The sequence below is a fragment of the Oncorhynchus masou genome, chromosome 2, assembly GCF_036934945.1.
Source record: "Oncorhynchus masou masou isolate Uvic2021 chromosome 2, UVic_Omas_1.1, whole genome shotgun sequence".
NCBI lineage: Eukaryota > Metazoa > Chordata > Actinopteri > Salmoniformes > Salmonidae > Oncorhynchus > Oncorhynchus masou.
The window spans coordinates 17,444,952-17,464,038 of NC_088213.1; the positions used below are offsets into that span (position 1 = coordinate 17,444,952).

General features: G+C 44.6%; 1 protein-coding gene across 1 annotated transcript in view; it reads left to right on the top strand.

Moving 5' to 3' along the window:
* Positions 1-3,174: 3,174 nt before the first annotated feature.
* The window catches only part of LOC135556101 (cell migration-inducing and hyaluronan-binding protein-like), a 94,441-nt gene continuing 78,528 nt past the window's right edge, over positions 3,175-19,087 (top strand). The window contains 5 exon segments of the mRNA XM_064989022.1: positions 3,175-3,360; positions 9,789-9,926; positions 10,699-10,837; positions 11,567-11,803; positions 15,208-15,387. Coding sequence (XP_064845094.1) covers positions 3,309-3,360; positions 9,789-9,926; positions 10,699-10,837; positions 11,567-11,803; positions 15,208-15,387 — 746 coding nt within the window. The 5' untranslated portion in view covers positions 3,175-3,308.

Genomic DNA, 19,087 nt, shown 5'->3' on the forward strand with positions numbered 1-19,087 from the left:
CTATAGACTGAGAGGTTCTACTGTATCTAGACCAACATGTCTTAGATGCTATAGACTGAGAGGTTCTACTGTATCTAGATCAACATGTCTTAGATGCTATAGACCGAGAGGTTCTACTGTATCTAGATCAACATGTCTTAGAATGCTATAGACTGAGAGGTTCTACTGTATCTAGATCAACATGTCTTAGATGCTATAGACTGAGAGGTTCTACTGTATCTAGACCAACACGTCTTAGAATTAGATGCTAGATCAACATGTCTTAGAATATATAGACTGAGAGGTTCTACTGTATCTAGACCAACACGTCTTAGATGCTATAGACTGAGAGGTTCTACTGTATCTAGATCAACATGTCTTAGATGCTATAGACTGAGAGGTTCTACTGTATCTAGATCAAGATGTCTTAGAATCTATAGACTGAGAGGTTCTACTGTATCTAGATCAACATGTCTTCTTAGAATGTATCTAGACTAACACGTCTTAGATCTGAGAGGTTCTACTGTATCTAGATCAACATGTCTTAGAATCTATAGACTGAGAGGTTCTACTGTATCTAGACCAACACGTCTTAGAATCTATAGACTGAGAGGTTCTACTGTATCTAGACTAACACGTCTTAGAATCTATAGACTGAGAGGTTCTACTGTATCTAGATCAACATGTCTTAGAATCTATAGACTGAGAGGTTCTACTGTATCTAGACCAACACGTCTTAGAATCTATAGACTGAGAGGTTCTACTGTATCTAGACCAACACGTCTTAGAATCTTGTCACGCTCGTCGTAATGATTGGACCAAAGTGCAGCGTGCGTAGAGTTCCACGTATTTTAATTAATAGAAACTCACCAAACAAACAAGCACAAACGAAATGTGAAGCTACTGGTGTGCACACAGGCAACTAATTGTAGACTAGATCCCACAAACACAATGCGGAAAATGGCTACCTAAATATGGCTACCTAAATATGATAAACAGCTGCCTATGATTGGGAACCATATCAGGCCACCATAGAAATACAATTCACCTAGATGACCCACCCTAGTCACTATCATGCCCCATGCCCCATGTATCTAGACCAACATGTTTTAGAATCTATAGACTGAGAGGTTCTACTGTATCTAGACCAACATGTTTTAGAATCTATAGACTGAGAGGTTCTACTGTATCTAGACCAACATGTTTTAGAATCTATAGACTGAGAGGTTCTACTGTATCTAGACCAACATGTTTTAGAATCTATAGACTGAGAGGTTCTACTGTATCTAGACCAACATGTTTTAGAATCTATAGACTGAGAGGTTCTAATGTATCTAGAACCAACATGTATTAGAATAAATTTATTGAGGTTCTAAGACATGTTGGTTCTAGATACAATAGAAGTGTGGGGGAGTGTGTGTGTTTGTGATGCCCCAGATTAAACATCACGTCTAATTTGAACAGAGGAATGTACGTGTTGTTAATACCCCTTTAGTGGAACACACACACACACACACACACACACACACACACACACACACACACACACACACACACACACACACACACACACACACACACACACACACACACACACACACACACACTAGCCCTTATCTTATCTTCTCTCTGCTTCTTCTCTCTCTGCAGGACTAACAGGACCAGCTGCCCTGTGGCATTGTGGGACTGAGAACACCAATATTGATGAGGGGCCAGTTTAGTCCCAACCTCCCCTCTGTGTCTGCAGGTCCAGTTCTGACAAGAGGATACTCACTATAACTAATGGACCCCTCTCTCTGCATTCGGTCTCTCTGTATACAACTCCTCCTTTGAGATAGATGGAATAAAAACTCTTATACAAATCTATGTTACGTCATTTCTTATTCTGTGTGTCATGTCTTCATGTATCTACAAATCCTTTTTATAACAGGGTCACTATTTTAGCCTAGTGTTGATTTTGGGTCGAGGCGGCAGGTAACCTAGCGGCTTAGAGCGTTGGGCCAGTAACCGAAAGGTCGCTGGTTCGAGTCCCTGAGTCGTCTTGGTGAAACATCTGTCTATTGGGCCTTGAACAAGGCACCAAACCCTAATATCTCCTGTAAGTCTCTCTGGATAAGAGCGTCTGCTAAATGACTAACATGTAAATGGGATGAATCTGCTGTATCCTACTCCACTATGGTTAAAACAACAGACAGAAAACTCACTTGCAACTATAGGCTCCAATCTATAATAGGAACACGGAGACTGGAATTGAATCAAATCTGCTTTAGAAATGTTTCTGCAAGTTCTTTGTTCAAATTCTACTTCAATAGGGTTTCCCAAAATTCCCAGGTTTTCCAGAAATCCTAGTTGGAAGATCACAGAATATGCAGAAAACCCAGAATCCTCCAACCACGATATCTGGAAAAGCTTTCCTGGAATGTTGCCACCCTACTTAAACACATCTGTACATCCACCTGAAAGACGTCCACCAGCAATAGGTTTAATTACATTTATTTCAATACCCATAATAACTGTTTGGTGTTTTTACCTTTGTAAAAACAGGTACTGCGTCAATACAATGCAAGAAACAGCCAATTTAATTGGGCCCAACATTTAGTCCTCATATGTCCTCATACAGTAGGGTTTTCCCTCCTTGTTACGTAAGTGTTTTATATAACTAGTGTAAAACCAGTGAGATATAACTGTTATTATCCCAGTGGCTATGCTACGTTCGTCGCTGTGCTCGTCTTTGATCCTGAGAGATGGGAGATATAGGGAGAAAACTTCTCTCCTCCAACACTTTGAAGTCTAAAACACCAACGTTTTCAAATCCTCAAAAGCCTTGACTGTAAAGAGCATGGCACCATGGAATGTTATACGCCAGTCCTGTGTGTGTGTGCACGTATGTGTGTGTGCATATATACGTGTGTGTGTGTGTACGTGTGTGTGTGTGTGTGTGTGTGCACATATGTGTGTGTGCATATATACGTGTGTGTGTGTGTACGTGTGTGTGTGTGTGCACATATACGTGTGTGTGTGTACGGTGTGTGTGTGTGAAAACTTCTTCTGCCAGTAACACTTCTCATTGAGAGATGTGTGCACATATGTGTGTGTACATATATACATGTGTGTGTGTGTACGTGTGTGTGTGTGTCTGCACATGTTACGATGCCAAGTCTTGGTTTAACACTATTTGTCTTCTATCTGTTTTTATTGCAGGTGCCTTTGGCTTCATCCCCCTGTGAGCCCCTGCTAACCCACATTAAGCCCTACGAAGTGCACACTCTGAAGTGCACACTCTGGAGAAAACTTCTCTTCTGCCAGTAATCCATACTTCTCATTGAGAGATGAAGATGTGCGTCCCACTACTGATGGCTGTGCTGCCTATCATACAGGCAGGTCAGTACTGCAGTTATTACAGCTCTTATGAATGTTATGACTGTGTTATGAGTCAGAATACTGCCCCACCTCCACCATGTAGAGTTTTCTGTAGTGGAACATGGCCCTGGTAGAGGGTAGAGTTTTCTGTAGTGGAACATGGCCCTGGTAGAGGGTAGAGTTTTCTGTAGTGGAACATGGCTCTGGTAGAGGGTAGAGTTTTCTGGTTTACGAGAGGTACAGTATGACAGGAACATGTACTACAGCCCTGGTAGAGGGTAGAGTTTTCTGTAGTGGAACATGGCCCTGGTAGAGGGTAGAGTTTTCTGTAGTGGAACATGGGCCCTGGTAGAGGGTAGAGTTTTCTGTAGTGGAACATGGCCCTGGTAGAGGGTAGAGTTTTCTGTAGTGGAACATGGCCCTGGTAGAGGGTAGAGTTTTCTGTAGTGGAACATGGCCCTGGTAGAGGGTAGAGTTTTCTGTAGTGGAACATGGCCCTGGTAGAGGGTAGAGTTTTCTGTAGTGGAACATGGCCCTGGTAGAGGGTAGAGTTTTCTGTAGTGGAACATGGCCCTGGTAGAGGGTAGAGTTTTCTGTAGTGGAACATGGCCCTGGTAGAGGGTAGAGTTTTCTGTAGTGGAACATGGCCCTGGTAGAGGGTAGAGTTTTCTGTAGTGGAACATGGCCCTGGTAGAGGGTAGAGTTTTCTGTAGTGGAACATAACCCTGTCTAGCTGCAGAACAACATTTTTTAGGTATTTGACCTTTGTAGTTGAGGAGGATGGAGAGGAATGAAGGAGGATAAATGGATGGTGAGAGATGAATGGAGGAAGAGAGATGTAGGTAGAGAGAGTATGGAGGGAGGCAGCGTAATAGAAAGAGAGGGTAGGAGGTAGAGGGAGAACGATGGAGGGGGTGAAATGGAAGGAGAGGAGGGAGATGGAAAGAGCAAGGGAATGAGAGGGATGGGGAGGGTTTGAAAGAGAGGTAAGGAGAGTGAAAGTGGGAGCGGTATGGAGGGAGGGAGTGAGAAGGAGGAAGTAGGTCAGTCTGAGCGATTGAAGGTATAACTGTGTCTGCCACGTGTGAGGAAAGGAGAGTGGATCTCCCTCTCCACCTTCTCCCTCTGTGTCTAGGTGTGTGTGTGTCTAGGTGTGTGTGTGTCTGGGTGGGTGTGTGTCTGGGTGTGTGTGTGTGTCTGGGTGGGTGTGTGTGTCTGGGTGGGTGTGTGTGTCTGGGTGGGTGTGTGTGTCTGGGTGGGTGTGTGGTGTGTGTGTTTGGGTGTGTGTGTGTGTGGGTGTGTGTGTGTGTGGTGTGTGTGTGTCTGGGTGTGTGTGTGTCTGGGTGTGTGTGTGTGTGTGTGTGTGTGTGTGTGTGTGTGTGTGTGTGTGTGTGTGTGTGTGTGTGTGTGTGTGTGTGTGTGTGTGTGTGTGTGTGTGTGTGTGTGTGTGTGTGTGTGTGTCTGGGTGTGTGTGTGTGTTTGGGTGGGATGTGTCTGTGTGCGGCAGGGCAGCCTCTAAAGCCATGGCTAGACTCCAATGGCTCAGGTTTTCATAGTAACGGACACATAACAAATGTTTTTACATTTCCTTCCTTCTCTCTCTGTCAGTTAAATGTTAAATTAAATTCAAGGGTCTTTATTTGCATGGGAAACATTCCCAAAGCAATGTTTCTCTCTCTATTTCTCTCTCACGCTCTCACGCTCTCTCTCCCTTTCTCTCTCTGCTTTTTCCGACCATAGTGTTTTTGTTTTTGACAGTAAGCTACTCTGTATATTCACTAACATGAAGGCCTAGCTTCGGTTGCCAGGTTGACTTCCTCCGGTTGCCAGATTGGGTCATAATCCCACTTACCCTTTAAAGGGCAGAAAAGTAACATGAGCAGTAGGAGGGAGGCATGTGTTTATGCTGCTGTTTCTGTCAGTTGTAAATATGCACGCACACACACACACACACACACACACACACACACACACACACACACACACACACACACACACACACACACACACACACACACACACACACACACACACACACACACACACGACATCATGCCTTTCTGTGTCAGTGTGCTCTTAAAACACAGCATGACGTTCCAACATAATGACAAAGACTTTAAACAGTGCTAGTGTCAAACTTACTGTAAAATAATATTTATAATTAATACATGATGTTGTATATTAACACCCTCTGCTACCCACTGGTAGAGCCCAATGGAGTAAGATGAAGATCCCCCTTAGACACTGATCTAAGCTCAGTTTAGCATATTCCCCATAATGGTTAGGGTTATGCTCTGTGGAGGAAAAGCTGATCCTAGATATCTGCCTAAGGGCAACTTCTTCAAAGCATAATCTCATCTGCCTTTCCATAGGGATTCACAGAATGAGAGCTGGTGGTTGAGGGCAGAAATAGACAATAGCTACAATATGCTTTGTGGGGTGTTGTTTTGTTGTTGTTTACACTATGCTTTGTGGGATGTTGTTTTGTTGTTGTTTACAGTATGCTTTGTGGGGTGTTGTTTTGTAGTTGTTGACACTATGCTTTGTGGGGTGTTGTTGTTTACACTATGCTTTGTGGGGTGTTGTTGTTTACACTATGCTTTGTGGGGTGTTGTTATTGTTTACACTATGCTTTGTGGGGTGGTGTTGTTTACACTATGCTTTGTGGGGTGTTGTTATTGTTTACACTATGCTTTGTGGGGTGTTGTTATTGTTTACAGTATGCTTTGTGGGGTGTTGTTATTGTTTACAGTATGCTTTGTGGGGTGTTGTTATTGTTTACACTATGCTTTGTGGGATGGTGTTGTTTCCACTATGCTTTGTGGGGTGTTGTTATTGTTTACAGTATGCTTTGTGGGGTGGTGTTATTGTTTACACTATGCTTTGTGGGGTGGTGTTGTTTACACTATGCTTTGTGGGATGGTGTTGTTTCCACTATGCTTTGTGGGGTGGTGTTGTTTACAGTATGCTTTGTGGGGTGGTGTTATTGTTTACAGTATGCTTTGTGGGGTGGTGTTGTTTACAGTATGCTTTGTGGGGTGGTGTTGTTTACAGTATGCTTTGTGGGGTGGTATTGTTTACAGTATGCTTTGTGGGGTGGTGTTGTTTACAGTATGCTTTGTGGGGTGGTGTTATTGTTTACAGTATGCTTTGTGGGGTGGTGTTGTTTACAGTATGCTTTGTGGGGTGTTGTTATTGTTTACAGTATGCTTTGTGGGGTGGTGTTGTTTACAGTATGCACCACTCGGGAGCCCACTCTTGACTGAAACCGTCCTAACAGGAAATAAACTTCATTATGTTGTCATCCAGAGCCACATTTGTTTATTTTCCAAGCTATAACACACAATATTTTCCAAGCGCTTTGTTGTTTTCATGTTTGGCCATGGAAAATCAAGTATCATTTTATCTTGATACTGGTATCCTGATAACCCTAACACACACACACACACACACACACACACACACACACACACACACACACACACACACACACACACACACACACACACACACACACACACACACACACACACACACACACACACACACAGACACGCACACACAGAATTTCCTATTGAAAACTTGCATCCAGTCCATTTGAAGGTCCTGGAGGTGTTGTTTCAGTTTCTAAATCGTTCCTGGCTTTCAAAAGCTCCTAAATATAAAGTCCTATGTTTGACCAGAGATTTATGTGGCTGTCCCTATGTGGCTCCGCTCAAAAGCAGTGCACTTGTGTATTTGGCTGTGTGGCTGTCTGTGTGTGTGTGTGTATGTGGCTGTCTTTGTGTGTGTGTGTATGTGGCTGTCTGTGTATGTGGCTGTGTGTGTGTATGGCTGTGTGGTTGTGTGGCTGTGTGGCTGTCTGTGTGTGTGTGTGTGGCTGTCTGTGTGTGTGTGTGTGTGTGTGTGTGTGTGTGTGTGTGTGTGTGGCTGTGTGGTTGTGTGGCTGTGTGGCTGTCTGTGTGTGTGTGTGGCTGTCTGTGTGTGTGTGTGTGTGTGTGTGTGTGTGTGTGTGTGTGTGTGTGTGTGTGTGTGCTGTGTGTGTGTGTGTGTGTGTGTGTGTGTGTGTGTGTGTGTGTGTGTGTGTGTGTGTGGCTGTATGTGTGTGTGTGTATGTGGCTGTCTTTGTGTGTGTGTGTGTGTGGCTGTCTGTGTGTGTGTGTGTGTGTGTGTGTGTGTGTGTGTGTGTGTGTGTGTGTGTGTGTGTGTGTGTGTGTGTGTGTGTGTGTGTGTGTGTGTGTGTGTGTGTGTGTGTGTGTGTGTGTGTGTGTGTGTGTGGCTGTGTGTGTATGTGTGTGTCTGTCTGTCTGTATGTGTGTCATTTGAGACAGAGTTCAGTCAGGGTACACTGTGGTTTTTGATGAAACAGTCTGAACAGCGTTGAGGTCAGCGTTTCCACATGTCCGCTGCTTGGAGACTTGGCCTCGCTTCCTTGGGAATTATATTATTATCCGTTCAATCTGAATGCACAGGAAATACTCTGGTTAATGATGGGAGAGTTGTGGAGAGAGGACGTATGTGGGTATATGTTTGTTGTGTCAATGTGTATATGAATAATGTGTGATAAACCCAATCCATTTGAAACTACATCTTTAGTCTACTTAGCATAGGGAAGATCAAAACAATTCCTTTTAATTCCTTTTCTACAAATGTAATTTACCTGCTCATTTTACCATCATTGCTGGTAAAATTCTAACTTGAATTAGAATTCTAATTTCTAATTCATTCTAATTTGAAGCGCTATGACGTCATACTTGTTTGATAATATTTCCATTTCTGGCATTACTCATCTCATATGTATATAGTATTCTATACTATTCTACTGTATCTTAGTCACTTACTGTTTACATATCTGGCATTACTCATCTCATATGTATATACTGTATTCTATACTATTCTACTGTATCTTAGTCACTTTAATAATGTTTACATATCTTGCATTACTCATCTCATATGTATATACTGTATTCTATACTATTCTACTGTATCTTAGTACATGCCGCTCTGACAACGCTCGTCCATATGTATATATTCTTAATATATATTCTTAATTCATTCCTACTTAGATGTGTGTGTATTGGGTACAGTATGTTGTGAAATGTTAGATATTACTGGTTAGATATTACTGCAGTGTCGGAGCTGGAAACACAAGCATTTTGCTGCAGCTGAATAACATCTGCTGAACACGTGTATGTGACCAATACAATGTGATTGATTTGGACGCCGTTGACACTCGCGGCCGGTCTTCTTCCATTCACTCATATGCATTCTATTTTCAGCATGAGCTCGTTCACCAGCTTCTGTAAGGGTTTTCCTCTGGTGAAGGAGAAGCGGACCAAAATGCAGCGTGGTGGTTATTCGTGTTCTTTAATGAAGGAACTAGACATGAAATAACTAACAAAACAATAATGTGCGAAAACCTAAACAGTCCTATCTGGTGCAAACACAGAGACAGGAACAATCACCCACAAACACACAGTGAAACCCAGGCTACCTAAATATGGTTCCCAATCAGAGACAATGACTAACACCTGCCTCTGATTGAAAACCATATCAGGCCAGACATAGAAATAGACAAACAAGACATCCAACATAGAATGCCACTCAGATCACACCCTGACCAACCAAAACATAGAAACATACAAAGCAAACTATGGTCAGGGTGTGACAGCTTTAAAAAAATGTTTGGACGAGATAATTCCAAGTCTCTACTTTTTCTCTTGTTATTGTTTGCCTTGGGCTTCAGGGCTTCTGTAAGTTTGTGTTTTTGCCTGTGTTCATGTTTTATTTGAGTATGTTTATGTGGCATACTGTGTGAATGTGTGTGTGCAGATGTCATTGCCCAGTGTAGTGCAACGCCTGTGGCAGACCACTGTCCTTCACATCATGATCACACAGAGAACAGAGGAAGTAGGAACTCTGAACCTATTGGTGGACCCCAGATACTTCCCTTTACACACTCTCTCTCTCTCTCTCTCTCTATTTCTCTCTCTCTCTCTCTGAACTGTTCTTTCTCTCTCTCTGAACCTCCAGCATCCCCAGAGCTATACTACTAGCTGTCTAACCCATTGTTGCAGTAACAGCTAGTTCTTTAGCCAACTCCTTGAGTCAGACACGACATGAGAATGACAAAGGATTTGGCTAAAGCCCAGACAGATCTAGTTTCAAGACCTAACTCTCAAACTGCTGTGTCCGATGGTTTCTCAGCTGGGTTCTTTCATGGAGAAAACCAGTCGATTGGAGCCTATTAATCAATCTGTATTAGCCCAGGGGAAAATCTGGTTGGCCGGCCCGTTTGGTGTCCGTCCAATCAATGACAATGACTGATGAATGAATTATAGGATGTTGGCATAGTGTTTGTTGTTGGAAACTATGGGCCAGATCAGAACATCAGTGATCAGTGAGATCTGTGTGTGTCATGACGTTAACCCTATTGGTCTATCCAACAGTGTGTCCAGACAGGGAGCCCGGCCTGCAGCCATGGACCCCCGGCCACAGTGAAGCCCACCATGTTACCATTGGCTATGGCAGAAAGGTCATCCTCACCTCTTCAGCTACTGTCCACTCCATAGAGATCCTCAACGGAGGTACGTCCGTGTGTGTGACTGCAATCATATTGTTCAACTGTCACCCAAATGTACTTTATCCATCAATTGTGTGTGTGACAGTCTTGCTTCCGTCCTAAACTGGGCTCAACCAGGGATTCTCTGCACACATCGACAACAGTCACCCTCAAAGCATTGTTACCTATCGCTCCACAAAAGCGGTGGCCCTTGCAGAGCAAAGGAAACCACTACTTCAAGGTCTCAGAGCGAGTTATGTCACCGATTGAAATGCCGCTAGTGTACACCGCTAACTAGCTAGCCATTTCACATGGTTTACACTCACCCCCTCTGACCTTCTCCTTCTCCACAGCAACCAGTGATCTGAGTCAACATCATCAATGTAACAGTGTAGCCATTTCACACTGGTTACATGTGTATGTGTGAGTTAGGAACCTGATACTGTGTGTCCAGGTAACCACTAACTCACAGTCAAATCAAAGTCCCCATCTCTCAATCACTTCTCTACAGGACTACATAACCTCTCTCAGATGGACATTATCGTGAAATGCAGCCCTCATAAAGGGTTATTGGGTTTCCCCCCCTGTGTCTGTGTGTGTGTCTGTATCTATGTCTGTCTGTGTTTGTGTGAGCCACAGCTCAGTGCCATAAAAGGAAGGGAGATGTGATGTGTCAGGCCCCAGGGCATGAAATACCTGTCAGGAGATCTCACCAGTAAAGATCTCTCTCTCTCTCTCTCTCTCTCTCTCTCTCTCTCTCTCTCTCTCTCTCTCTCTCTCTCTCTTGCTCTCTCTAGGAAAGTTAGTGATAGCAGACTCGTATCATCCCATCCTACTGCGTACCAAACACATTCTGATCGGCAACAGAGGACAGCTGCACATAGGAAGTCCTGACTGCCCGTATAAGGGCAACCTTACCATCTCCTTATTTGGAAGGTGGGTTTTGAACCCAGACCAGATCTCATAGCCTTCAGCCCTCAACCTATTTGATAGCCTCTAGACGCTATCCTCTTTCTCCTAGACTCAAGCCTCTTTGTCATAGCTCCTACCCTCTATTGTCTAGCCTCTATTCTCTTAGCCCTTATCTCCTAGCCCCTAGTCTCTATCTTCTCACTTCTATCTCTTAGCCTCTAGCCTGTATCTCATAGCCTCTGTCACCTAGCCCCTAGACTCTGTCTATAAGCCCCTAGCCTCTATCTCCTAGCCCCTCGCCACTATCTCCTAGCCCCTAGCCTCTATCTCCTAGCCTCTATCTCCTAGCCCCTAGCCTCTATCTATTACCCCCAGCCTCTATCTTCTCACCTCTATCTCCTAGCCCCTAGCCCCTATCTATTAGCCCCTAGCCTCTATCTCCTAGCCTCTATATCCTAGCCCCTAGCCTCTATCTATTAGCCTCTATCTTCTATCTCCTCACCTCTATCTATTATCCCCTCGTCTCTATCTATTAGGCCCTAGTATCTATCTAATAGACCCTAGCCTCTATCTCATAGCCTCTGACTCTTAGCCTCTATTTCCTAGCCTCTATCGCCTAGCCCCTAGCCTCTATATCCTAGTCTTTAGTCTTTATCTAGTATATTCTTGCCTATATCCCCTTATCCCCTATTGTGTAACCCTCTAACCCATATTCTATATTAATTGGTTGATCAATCATTGACTCTTCTCCAGGTCTGACGACACAGACACAGAGCACAGTTACTTTGGCCGTAAGTACATTGGTGTGGGGACAGGAGGGACACTGGAGATCCATGGGGAGAAGAAGCTGTCGTGGACCTTCCTCAACAAGACCCTGCACCCAGGGGAGAGCGAGGACAACAGCTACCTGTTCGAGAGGGGCTGGGGCAACCGGGGGATCATAGTTCACGTCATCGACCCCAAGACTGGAGAAGTGCTCCACAATGATAGGTATTTTATATGTTGTCATGTTTTTATTTCACCTTTAGGCTTGCACAATTCTGGTACATTTTTCAAAAGTTCCCAGGTTTTCCGGAAATGTTGGTTGGAAGGATGTCCTGCGTGTTACTGTCTTATTCCAGAAATGTTGGTTGGAAGGATGTCCTGCGTGTTACTGTCTTATTCCAGAAAGAAATGTTGGTACTGGAAAGGATGTCGTGTTACTGTCTTATTCCAGAAATGTTGGTAGGAAGGATGTCCTGCGTGTTACTGTCTTATTCCAGAAATGTTGGTTGGAAGGATGTCCTGCGTGTTACCGTCTTATTCCAGAAATGTTGGTTGGAAGGATGTCCTGCGTGTTACCGTCTTATTCCAGAAATGTTGGTTGGAAGGATGTCCTGCGTGTTACTGTCTTATTCCAGAAATCTTCCAACTAGGACTTCTGGAAAACCTGGGGACTTCTGGAAAGTTACTGGGGACTTCTGGAAAACATGGGGACTTCTGGAAAACATGGGGACTTCTGGAAAACATGTGGAGTTCTGGAAAACCTGAGGACTTCTGGGGAATTCTGGAAAACCTGAGGACTTCTGGAAAACCTGAGGACTTCTGGAAAACCTGAGGACTTCTGGAAAACCTGGGGAATTCTGGAAAACCTGAGGACTTCTGGAAAACCTGGAAACTTCTGGAAAACCTGGGGACTTCTGGAAAACCTGAGGACTTCTGGAAAACCTGGGGACTTCTGGAAAACCTGGGGACTTCTGGAAAACCTGGGGACTTCTGGAAAACCTGAGGACTTCTGGAAAACCTGAGGACTTCTGGAAAACCTGAGGACTTCTGGAAAACATGTGGAGTTCTGGAAAACCTGAGGACTTCTGGAAAACCTGGGGACTTCTGGAAAACCTGAGGACTTCTGGAAAACCTGAGGACTTCTGGAAAACCTGAGGACTTCTGGAAAACTTCTGGAAAACCTGGGGACTTCTGGAAAACCTGAGGACTTCTGGAAAACCTGGGGACTTCTGGAAAACCTGGGGACTTCTGGAAAACCTGGGAACTTCTGTAAAGTTACTGGAATTTTGTAACCCTTCCACCTTTACTGTTTTCTTTACATCTAAACTCTATTTAACTTTGATTAATAGTAGCAACATTAGCCTGCTAACAATCACTGAAAATAAATGACTTCAACACCCCAGTTGTAACAGAATGGTTGTGATAAGCAAACATGTTTTAAAAAAACAACACTGGAGGAATTGGTTGTCTCTTTAAATCTAGAATCCTTCATAGTGAAACTGCCTTGTCTGTTTGTAATATTACAACAAAGAAGTTACTGCAGACAACACTCTGACATCATGGCAGGGGGAAGCGAACAGCACAATATGTACTGCTATTTTCAGTTTTGACCACTCTGCTCAACACACCTCACCTCCATTTAGTCCACTAAAATAATTTTAACAAAAGTGCTGGGGCGGACAGCGGACACCGAAATGCGGAGCGGTTTCCCCTAATGCAGATTCTATCTTTAAGTCATGACAGGTATTGTTATTATCAGAACTCAGGATAAGACCCAGATGCAGACAGCTAGAATCACAGATGTTTATTGACCCAAACAGGGGGAAGGCAGAAGACTGGTCAAGGGCAGGCAGAGGTCGGTAATCGGGTCAGAGTCAATAAGGTACAGAATGGCAAACAGGCTCGGGGTCAGGGCAGGCAGAGGTTCGTAATCGGGTCAGAGTCAGACAGGTACAGAACGGCAAGCAGGCTCGGGGTCAGGGCAGGCAGAGGTTCGTAATCGGGTCAGAGTCAGGCAGGTACAGAACGGCAAGCAGGCTGGGGGCCAGGGCAGGCAGAGGTTCGTAATCGGGTCAGAGTCAGGCAGGTACACAACGGCAGGCAGGCTCGGGGTCAGGGCAGGCAGAGGTTCAGTCAGGCAGGGTGGCAGGCAGAGTCAGGGCAGGCAGGGTAATCGGGTCAGAGTCAGGCAGGTACAGATTGGCAGGCAGGCTCGGGGTCAGGGCAGGCAGAGGTTTGTAATCGGGTCAGAGTCAGGCAGGTACAGAACGGCAGGCAGGCTCGGGGTCAGGGCAGGCAGAGGTTCGTAATCGGGTCAGAGTCAGGCAGGTACAGAAGGGCAGGCAGGCTCGGGATCAGGGCAGGCAGAGGTTCGTAATCGGGTCAGAGGTCAGGCAGGTCAGGGCAGGCAGAATCGGGTCAGAGTCAGGCAGGTACAGAAGGGCAGGCAGGCTCGGGGTCAGGGCAGGCAGAGGTTCGTAATCGGGTCAGAGTCAGGCAGGTACAGAAGGGCAGGCAGGCTCGGGGTCAGGGCAGGCAGAGGTTCGTAATCGGGTCAGAGTCAGGCAGGTACAGAATGGCAGGCAGGCTCGGGGTCAGGGCAGGCAGAGGTTCGTAATCGGGTCAGTGTCAGGCAGGTACAGAATGGCAGGCAGGCTCGGGATCAGGGCAGGCAGAATGGTCAGAACCGGGGAAACTAGGAAACAGAAACTTGAGAAAGCAGGAAGATGAAAAAACATGCTTTTAAAACCTGACAAGACAAGACGAACTGGCAACAGACAAACAGAGAATGGCGAAGATAGGTGACACCTAGAGGGGGTGGAGACAAGCACAAAGACAGGTGAAACAGATCAGGGTGTGACAGTTATAATATGACACTAGAAGGGAGGGAGAATAGCAAACACACTCCTGTTGGTATTAACTATCTAATACATTTATAATGTTCTCCCTATCCCATCGTTCAACATCTCTGATTGAATAAAGAATGTCAGAAAACATTTAATATGTACTGTAGTTAGAAAAACATTTAATATGCCGTCAGAGTACTGGTAAACAATCATTAAAAAGCAATTAAACAAAACAAACTTTGCTTCCAAGAGAAGGCAAGTCTTGAGTATTGCGTCAGGAGAAATTAAAACCCCATTTGACAAATGTATTTACTATTGGTTTGATATCAATCACCATTGACCTCAATTTCCTCACACAACCAGATTGAGACCTCACCCTCAAGATCTTACAGTATGCTCCCATGGGACTGTATTGAGGCTGTGTGCAATTCATTCATTGAAATTTGTTGGTATATTTATCAGAAGATCCACCATAGATCAACCTTCAGATGAAGATGTTTGTTGGAGTGATTGAAGGTCTTTTTTCGTGCTCTGTTATGTAGCTATGATTTAGGTCAGTGTTTCACATCTCCGCTCCTCTAGAAGTGCCAACAGTTCATATTTATATTGTGGACCCGGACAAGCACACCTGATGCTACTTGTCAACTAATCATCAAGCCCTGGACAAGTTGAATTGGGTGTTTTTGTCCGACACAACACAAATGTGTGCCATTCGGGGTACCGGAATTGGGAAACACTGATATAGACTAACCATTCACCTCCCCCTCCCACTCCACTACCCAGGTTTGACACATACCGCAGTAAAGAAGAGAGTCGTCGCCTGGCCCAGTATGTAGATGTGGTAGACAATGGGATGATTCTGGCCATGGTGGTCAACGACGAGGGGTCTAACAACCTAGAGGACTCGGCCAGGAAGATCCTCACCAAGCTGGGGAGTAAGGACTTCCACCGCCTGGGCTTCCGGTAGGTTCCTTGACCCCTGTCCTCCATCCAGGGAATTTTGAAACCAATATTATATTATACATGTATATCATTATGATGATTGATATTAGTATTAGGTAATTTTTTTGGAAGACTCTTACTAAGCTGGGCAGCAGACACTCTTTGACCCCTGACCTCTAACACAGGGGGTTCCCAAAATCCTTTTATGCATTGTGAACCATCTGTAGCCAACCATTTCTGCAGCTGCTTGGTCTGAACCAACTGTCTTTGGAGCAACTGCCAGGGCTGGAAGGAACTTGAAATCAAAGGCCATGGACAGATGGAATGTTAGAGTACTCTGTTCTGCTGGTAATTGTTTAGAATAGATACTAAGTGGTATGCTAAATGGTAAATCACTTTTTGTAGCTTTACCATTGAATGTCTTATTTCTAATCTATAGCCACAGCCGAGGGTTAAGACACCTTGAAGCCACCAATTGGCCCTGACTTGGTGTGTTGTGAGTTGAGTCCTGAGCCACAGGAGAAATACATTTCTCTTAATCCTTTCTCTGTAGTTTCCCTGGGGTAGTGCGTGCAGAGCATGATGGTGCTAGCATAGCCACCTTGTTTAGCATTAGTGGATTATTCCTCTCCTTGCCTGGATGGCTCAACCTCCCTCTCACCCCTCTCTCTACCTCTACTTCCACCTCTCCCAACCTCTCTCTCTCTACCCCCCCCCCTCTCTCTCTCTACCTCTCTCTACCTCCCTATCTCTCACTACCTCTTTCCACATCTCTTTACCTCTCTCCACATCCCTCTACCCCTCTCTACCTTTCCCTCTATCTTTCTATCCCTCCACACCCGAATCGATATGCTCCGCTAGAGTATGATAGCACGAGTGTAGCCACCTAGCATAACCACCTAGCGTAGCCACCCAGCGTACCGACCTAGCATAGCCTCCTAGCGTAGCGCTAGCAGATGACTCCTCTCCTGACCTGTTTGTCAGGCAGTGCTGCGCTGGCTGACCTAGCATAGCCTCCTAGCGTAGCGCTAGCAGATGACTCCTCTCCTAACCTGTTTGTCAGGCAGTGCTGAGCAGGCTGACCTAGCATAGCGATGTAGCATAGCATAACATCACACTCTGATTTATAGGCTGCTGACAGCCTCTTATTCTCCCTCTTACTTTCTCTCCCTCTCCCTCGTCTAGCCACCAGTGTCTCTTTATCTCTCCTGGCACCAGACTGCTTAGCGAAAGCAGGGCGGAGAAGAAGAAATAAAAGGAAAAAACATATGCTAGCAAGTCTCTCTCTCTCTCTTTCTCGCGCTCTCTCTCTCTTGCTCTCTCTCTCTCTCTCGCTCTCTCTCTCTCTCTCTCTCTCTCTCTCTCTCTGTCTCTCTCTCTCTTTCTCTCTCTTGCTCTCTCTCTCTCTCGCTCTCTCTCTCACTGTATTAAAGTATCTCAGGAATGCATGGAAAATTGAAAGTAAATTTAGCCATGATAAGAAAACCTAATACAGCTGGATTCAGGCCTTGGAGAAAAAACTTCTTAATCTGAGGGTTAGTGAGTAGCATTTAAGTGAGCTAATCGTATATTCAGACTTATTGCGTTCCTTCCATACAGTAGAACTCAACTCAACCACCAGTATGCTGTACAGCTTGATAACAGTCATCTATAGCCTCTTCACTCTGTCCAGTTTGATAACAGTCATCTATAGTCTCTTCACTCTGTCCAGCTTGATAACAGTCATCTATAGTCTCTTCACTCTGTCCAGCTTGATAAGTCATCTATAGTCTCTTCACTCTGTCCAGCTTGATAACAGTCATCTATAGTCTCTTCACTCTGTCCAGCTTGATAACAGTCATCTATAGTCTCTTCACTCTGTCCAGCTTGATAACAGTCATCTATAGTCTCTTCACTCTGTCCAGCTTGATAAGTCATCTATAGTCTCTTCACTCTGTCCAGCTTGATAAGTCATCTATAGTCTCTTCACTCTGTCCAGCTTGATAAGTCATCTATAGTCTCTTCACTCTGTCCAGCTTGATAACAGTCATCTATAGTCTCTTCACTATAGTCTCTTCACTCTGTCCAGCTTGATAACAGTCTCTTCACTTGTCCAGCTTGATAAGTCATCTAAGTCATCTATAGTCTCTTCACTCTGTCCAGCTTGATAAAGTCATCTATAGTCTCATCACTCTGTCCAGCTTGATAATATCTATAGTCTCTTCACTCTGTCCAGCTTGATAAGTCATCTATAGTCTCTTCACTCTGCCCAGTTTGATAACAGTCATCTATAGTCTCATCACTCTGTCCAGCTTGATAAGTCATCTATAGTCTCTTCACTCTGTCCAGTTTGATAAGTCATCTATAGTCTCTTCACTCTGTCCAGCTTGATAACAGTCATCTATAGTCTCTTCACTCTGTCCAGCTTGATAACAGTCATCCAAATGAAAGCTAGACAGTCAGGGAACATAAACAATTCCAAATATATGGATAGAGGACTTTTTTTGCAAATTTTTATGGTGAGGAAATATAATGCATTTGAAGACTGAATACAGGCCGCAAGGCAACATGAGTTTAATACCACAGAGAATGGGAAGCTTGGCAGCAACGCCAGTGCAGTAACCCTGTTAGTGTCCAAATTATAAAAGTGTGTGTGTGTGTGTGTGTGTGTGTGTGTGTGTGTGTGTGTGTGTGTCTACTGTTGTTGAGTAAGTCACAGCTAATTTTCTCCAACATCCAGAGAACCAACGTTTACAAGTAACCCATAGAAACATCCCCACACCACGTCCTCAGATGAGAAGAGAGAGAGAAAGACAGATGAAGGAGGAGAATGTACTTAGTCTCTTGTCGCCTATCCTTCCTGGCACTTGTGCCAAACAGTGTTAAAGCAGAATAATGAATGTATTATTTGCGGTGTGCCAGAGAACATTTTAATAAGGCAATCATTTTGGCAACAAGAAGATCTCAACATTCCATCCTCCATGAATGCAATTTACATATGTTTACCAAAGTCACAGTGGTAATTTTGAGTGGGGGTGGTGTGTGTGTGTGTGTGTTGCCCTTACACGTCATGAAAGCCAATAGTTGTTGATATAATTTCTTATTTTTAGACACCTTTAGAGACATATCTGGCATGCTGATCTATATAAAACGTCACATCATTTTGCTTGTCTCCGGTAACGTTGCTTTTAAAGGAAAACATTAGCGAGTTCTTCCTCCTCATTCGGCCCACACCTGGTGTAAACTCGGGACCTCTTCAGGCTAAGGAATAAGTTTCACGCATCCCCATGTCCTACACATGCATTATAGGTAGCAAAGCTACAAGACAGCAAAATGGAACTGCTCACTACTGATGTCCCCCAAGGCTCGGTGGTAGGCCCTCTCCTCTTCTCTCTATACACCAAGTCACTCAGTTTGTTTCAGTGGCTGGGAACTGCTCACTACTTATGTCCCCCAAGGCTCGGTGGTAGGCCCTCTCCTCTTCTCTCTGTACACCAAGTCACTCAGTTTGTTTCAGTGGCTGGGAACGGACTCCTTTTCCTTTTTTCTAAATGACCAGCTAGAACGTTGACGATGACTTTTGTTCTAATGTCAGTTCTCTGACTGTTCCTGGTGGAATCCTAATGCATAATGTAGATGGAATGTCCTGGTGTGAATATCACACAGACTCTCTTCAGACACCTAACACGCCACACGCACACACAAACACACACACACACATCTCTCCCCTGACACTCGTGTC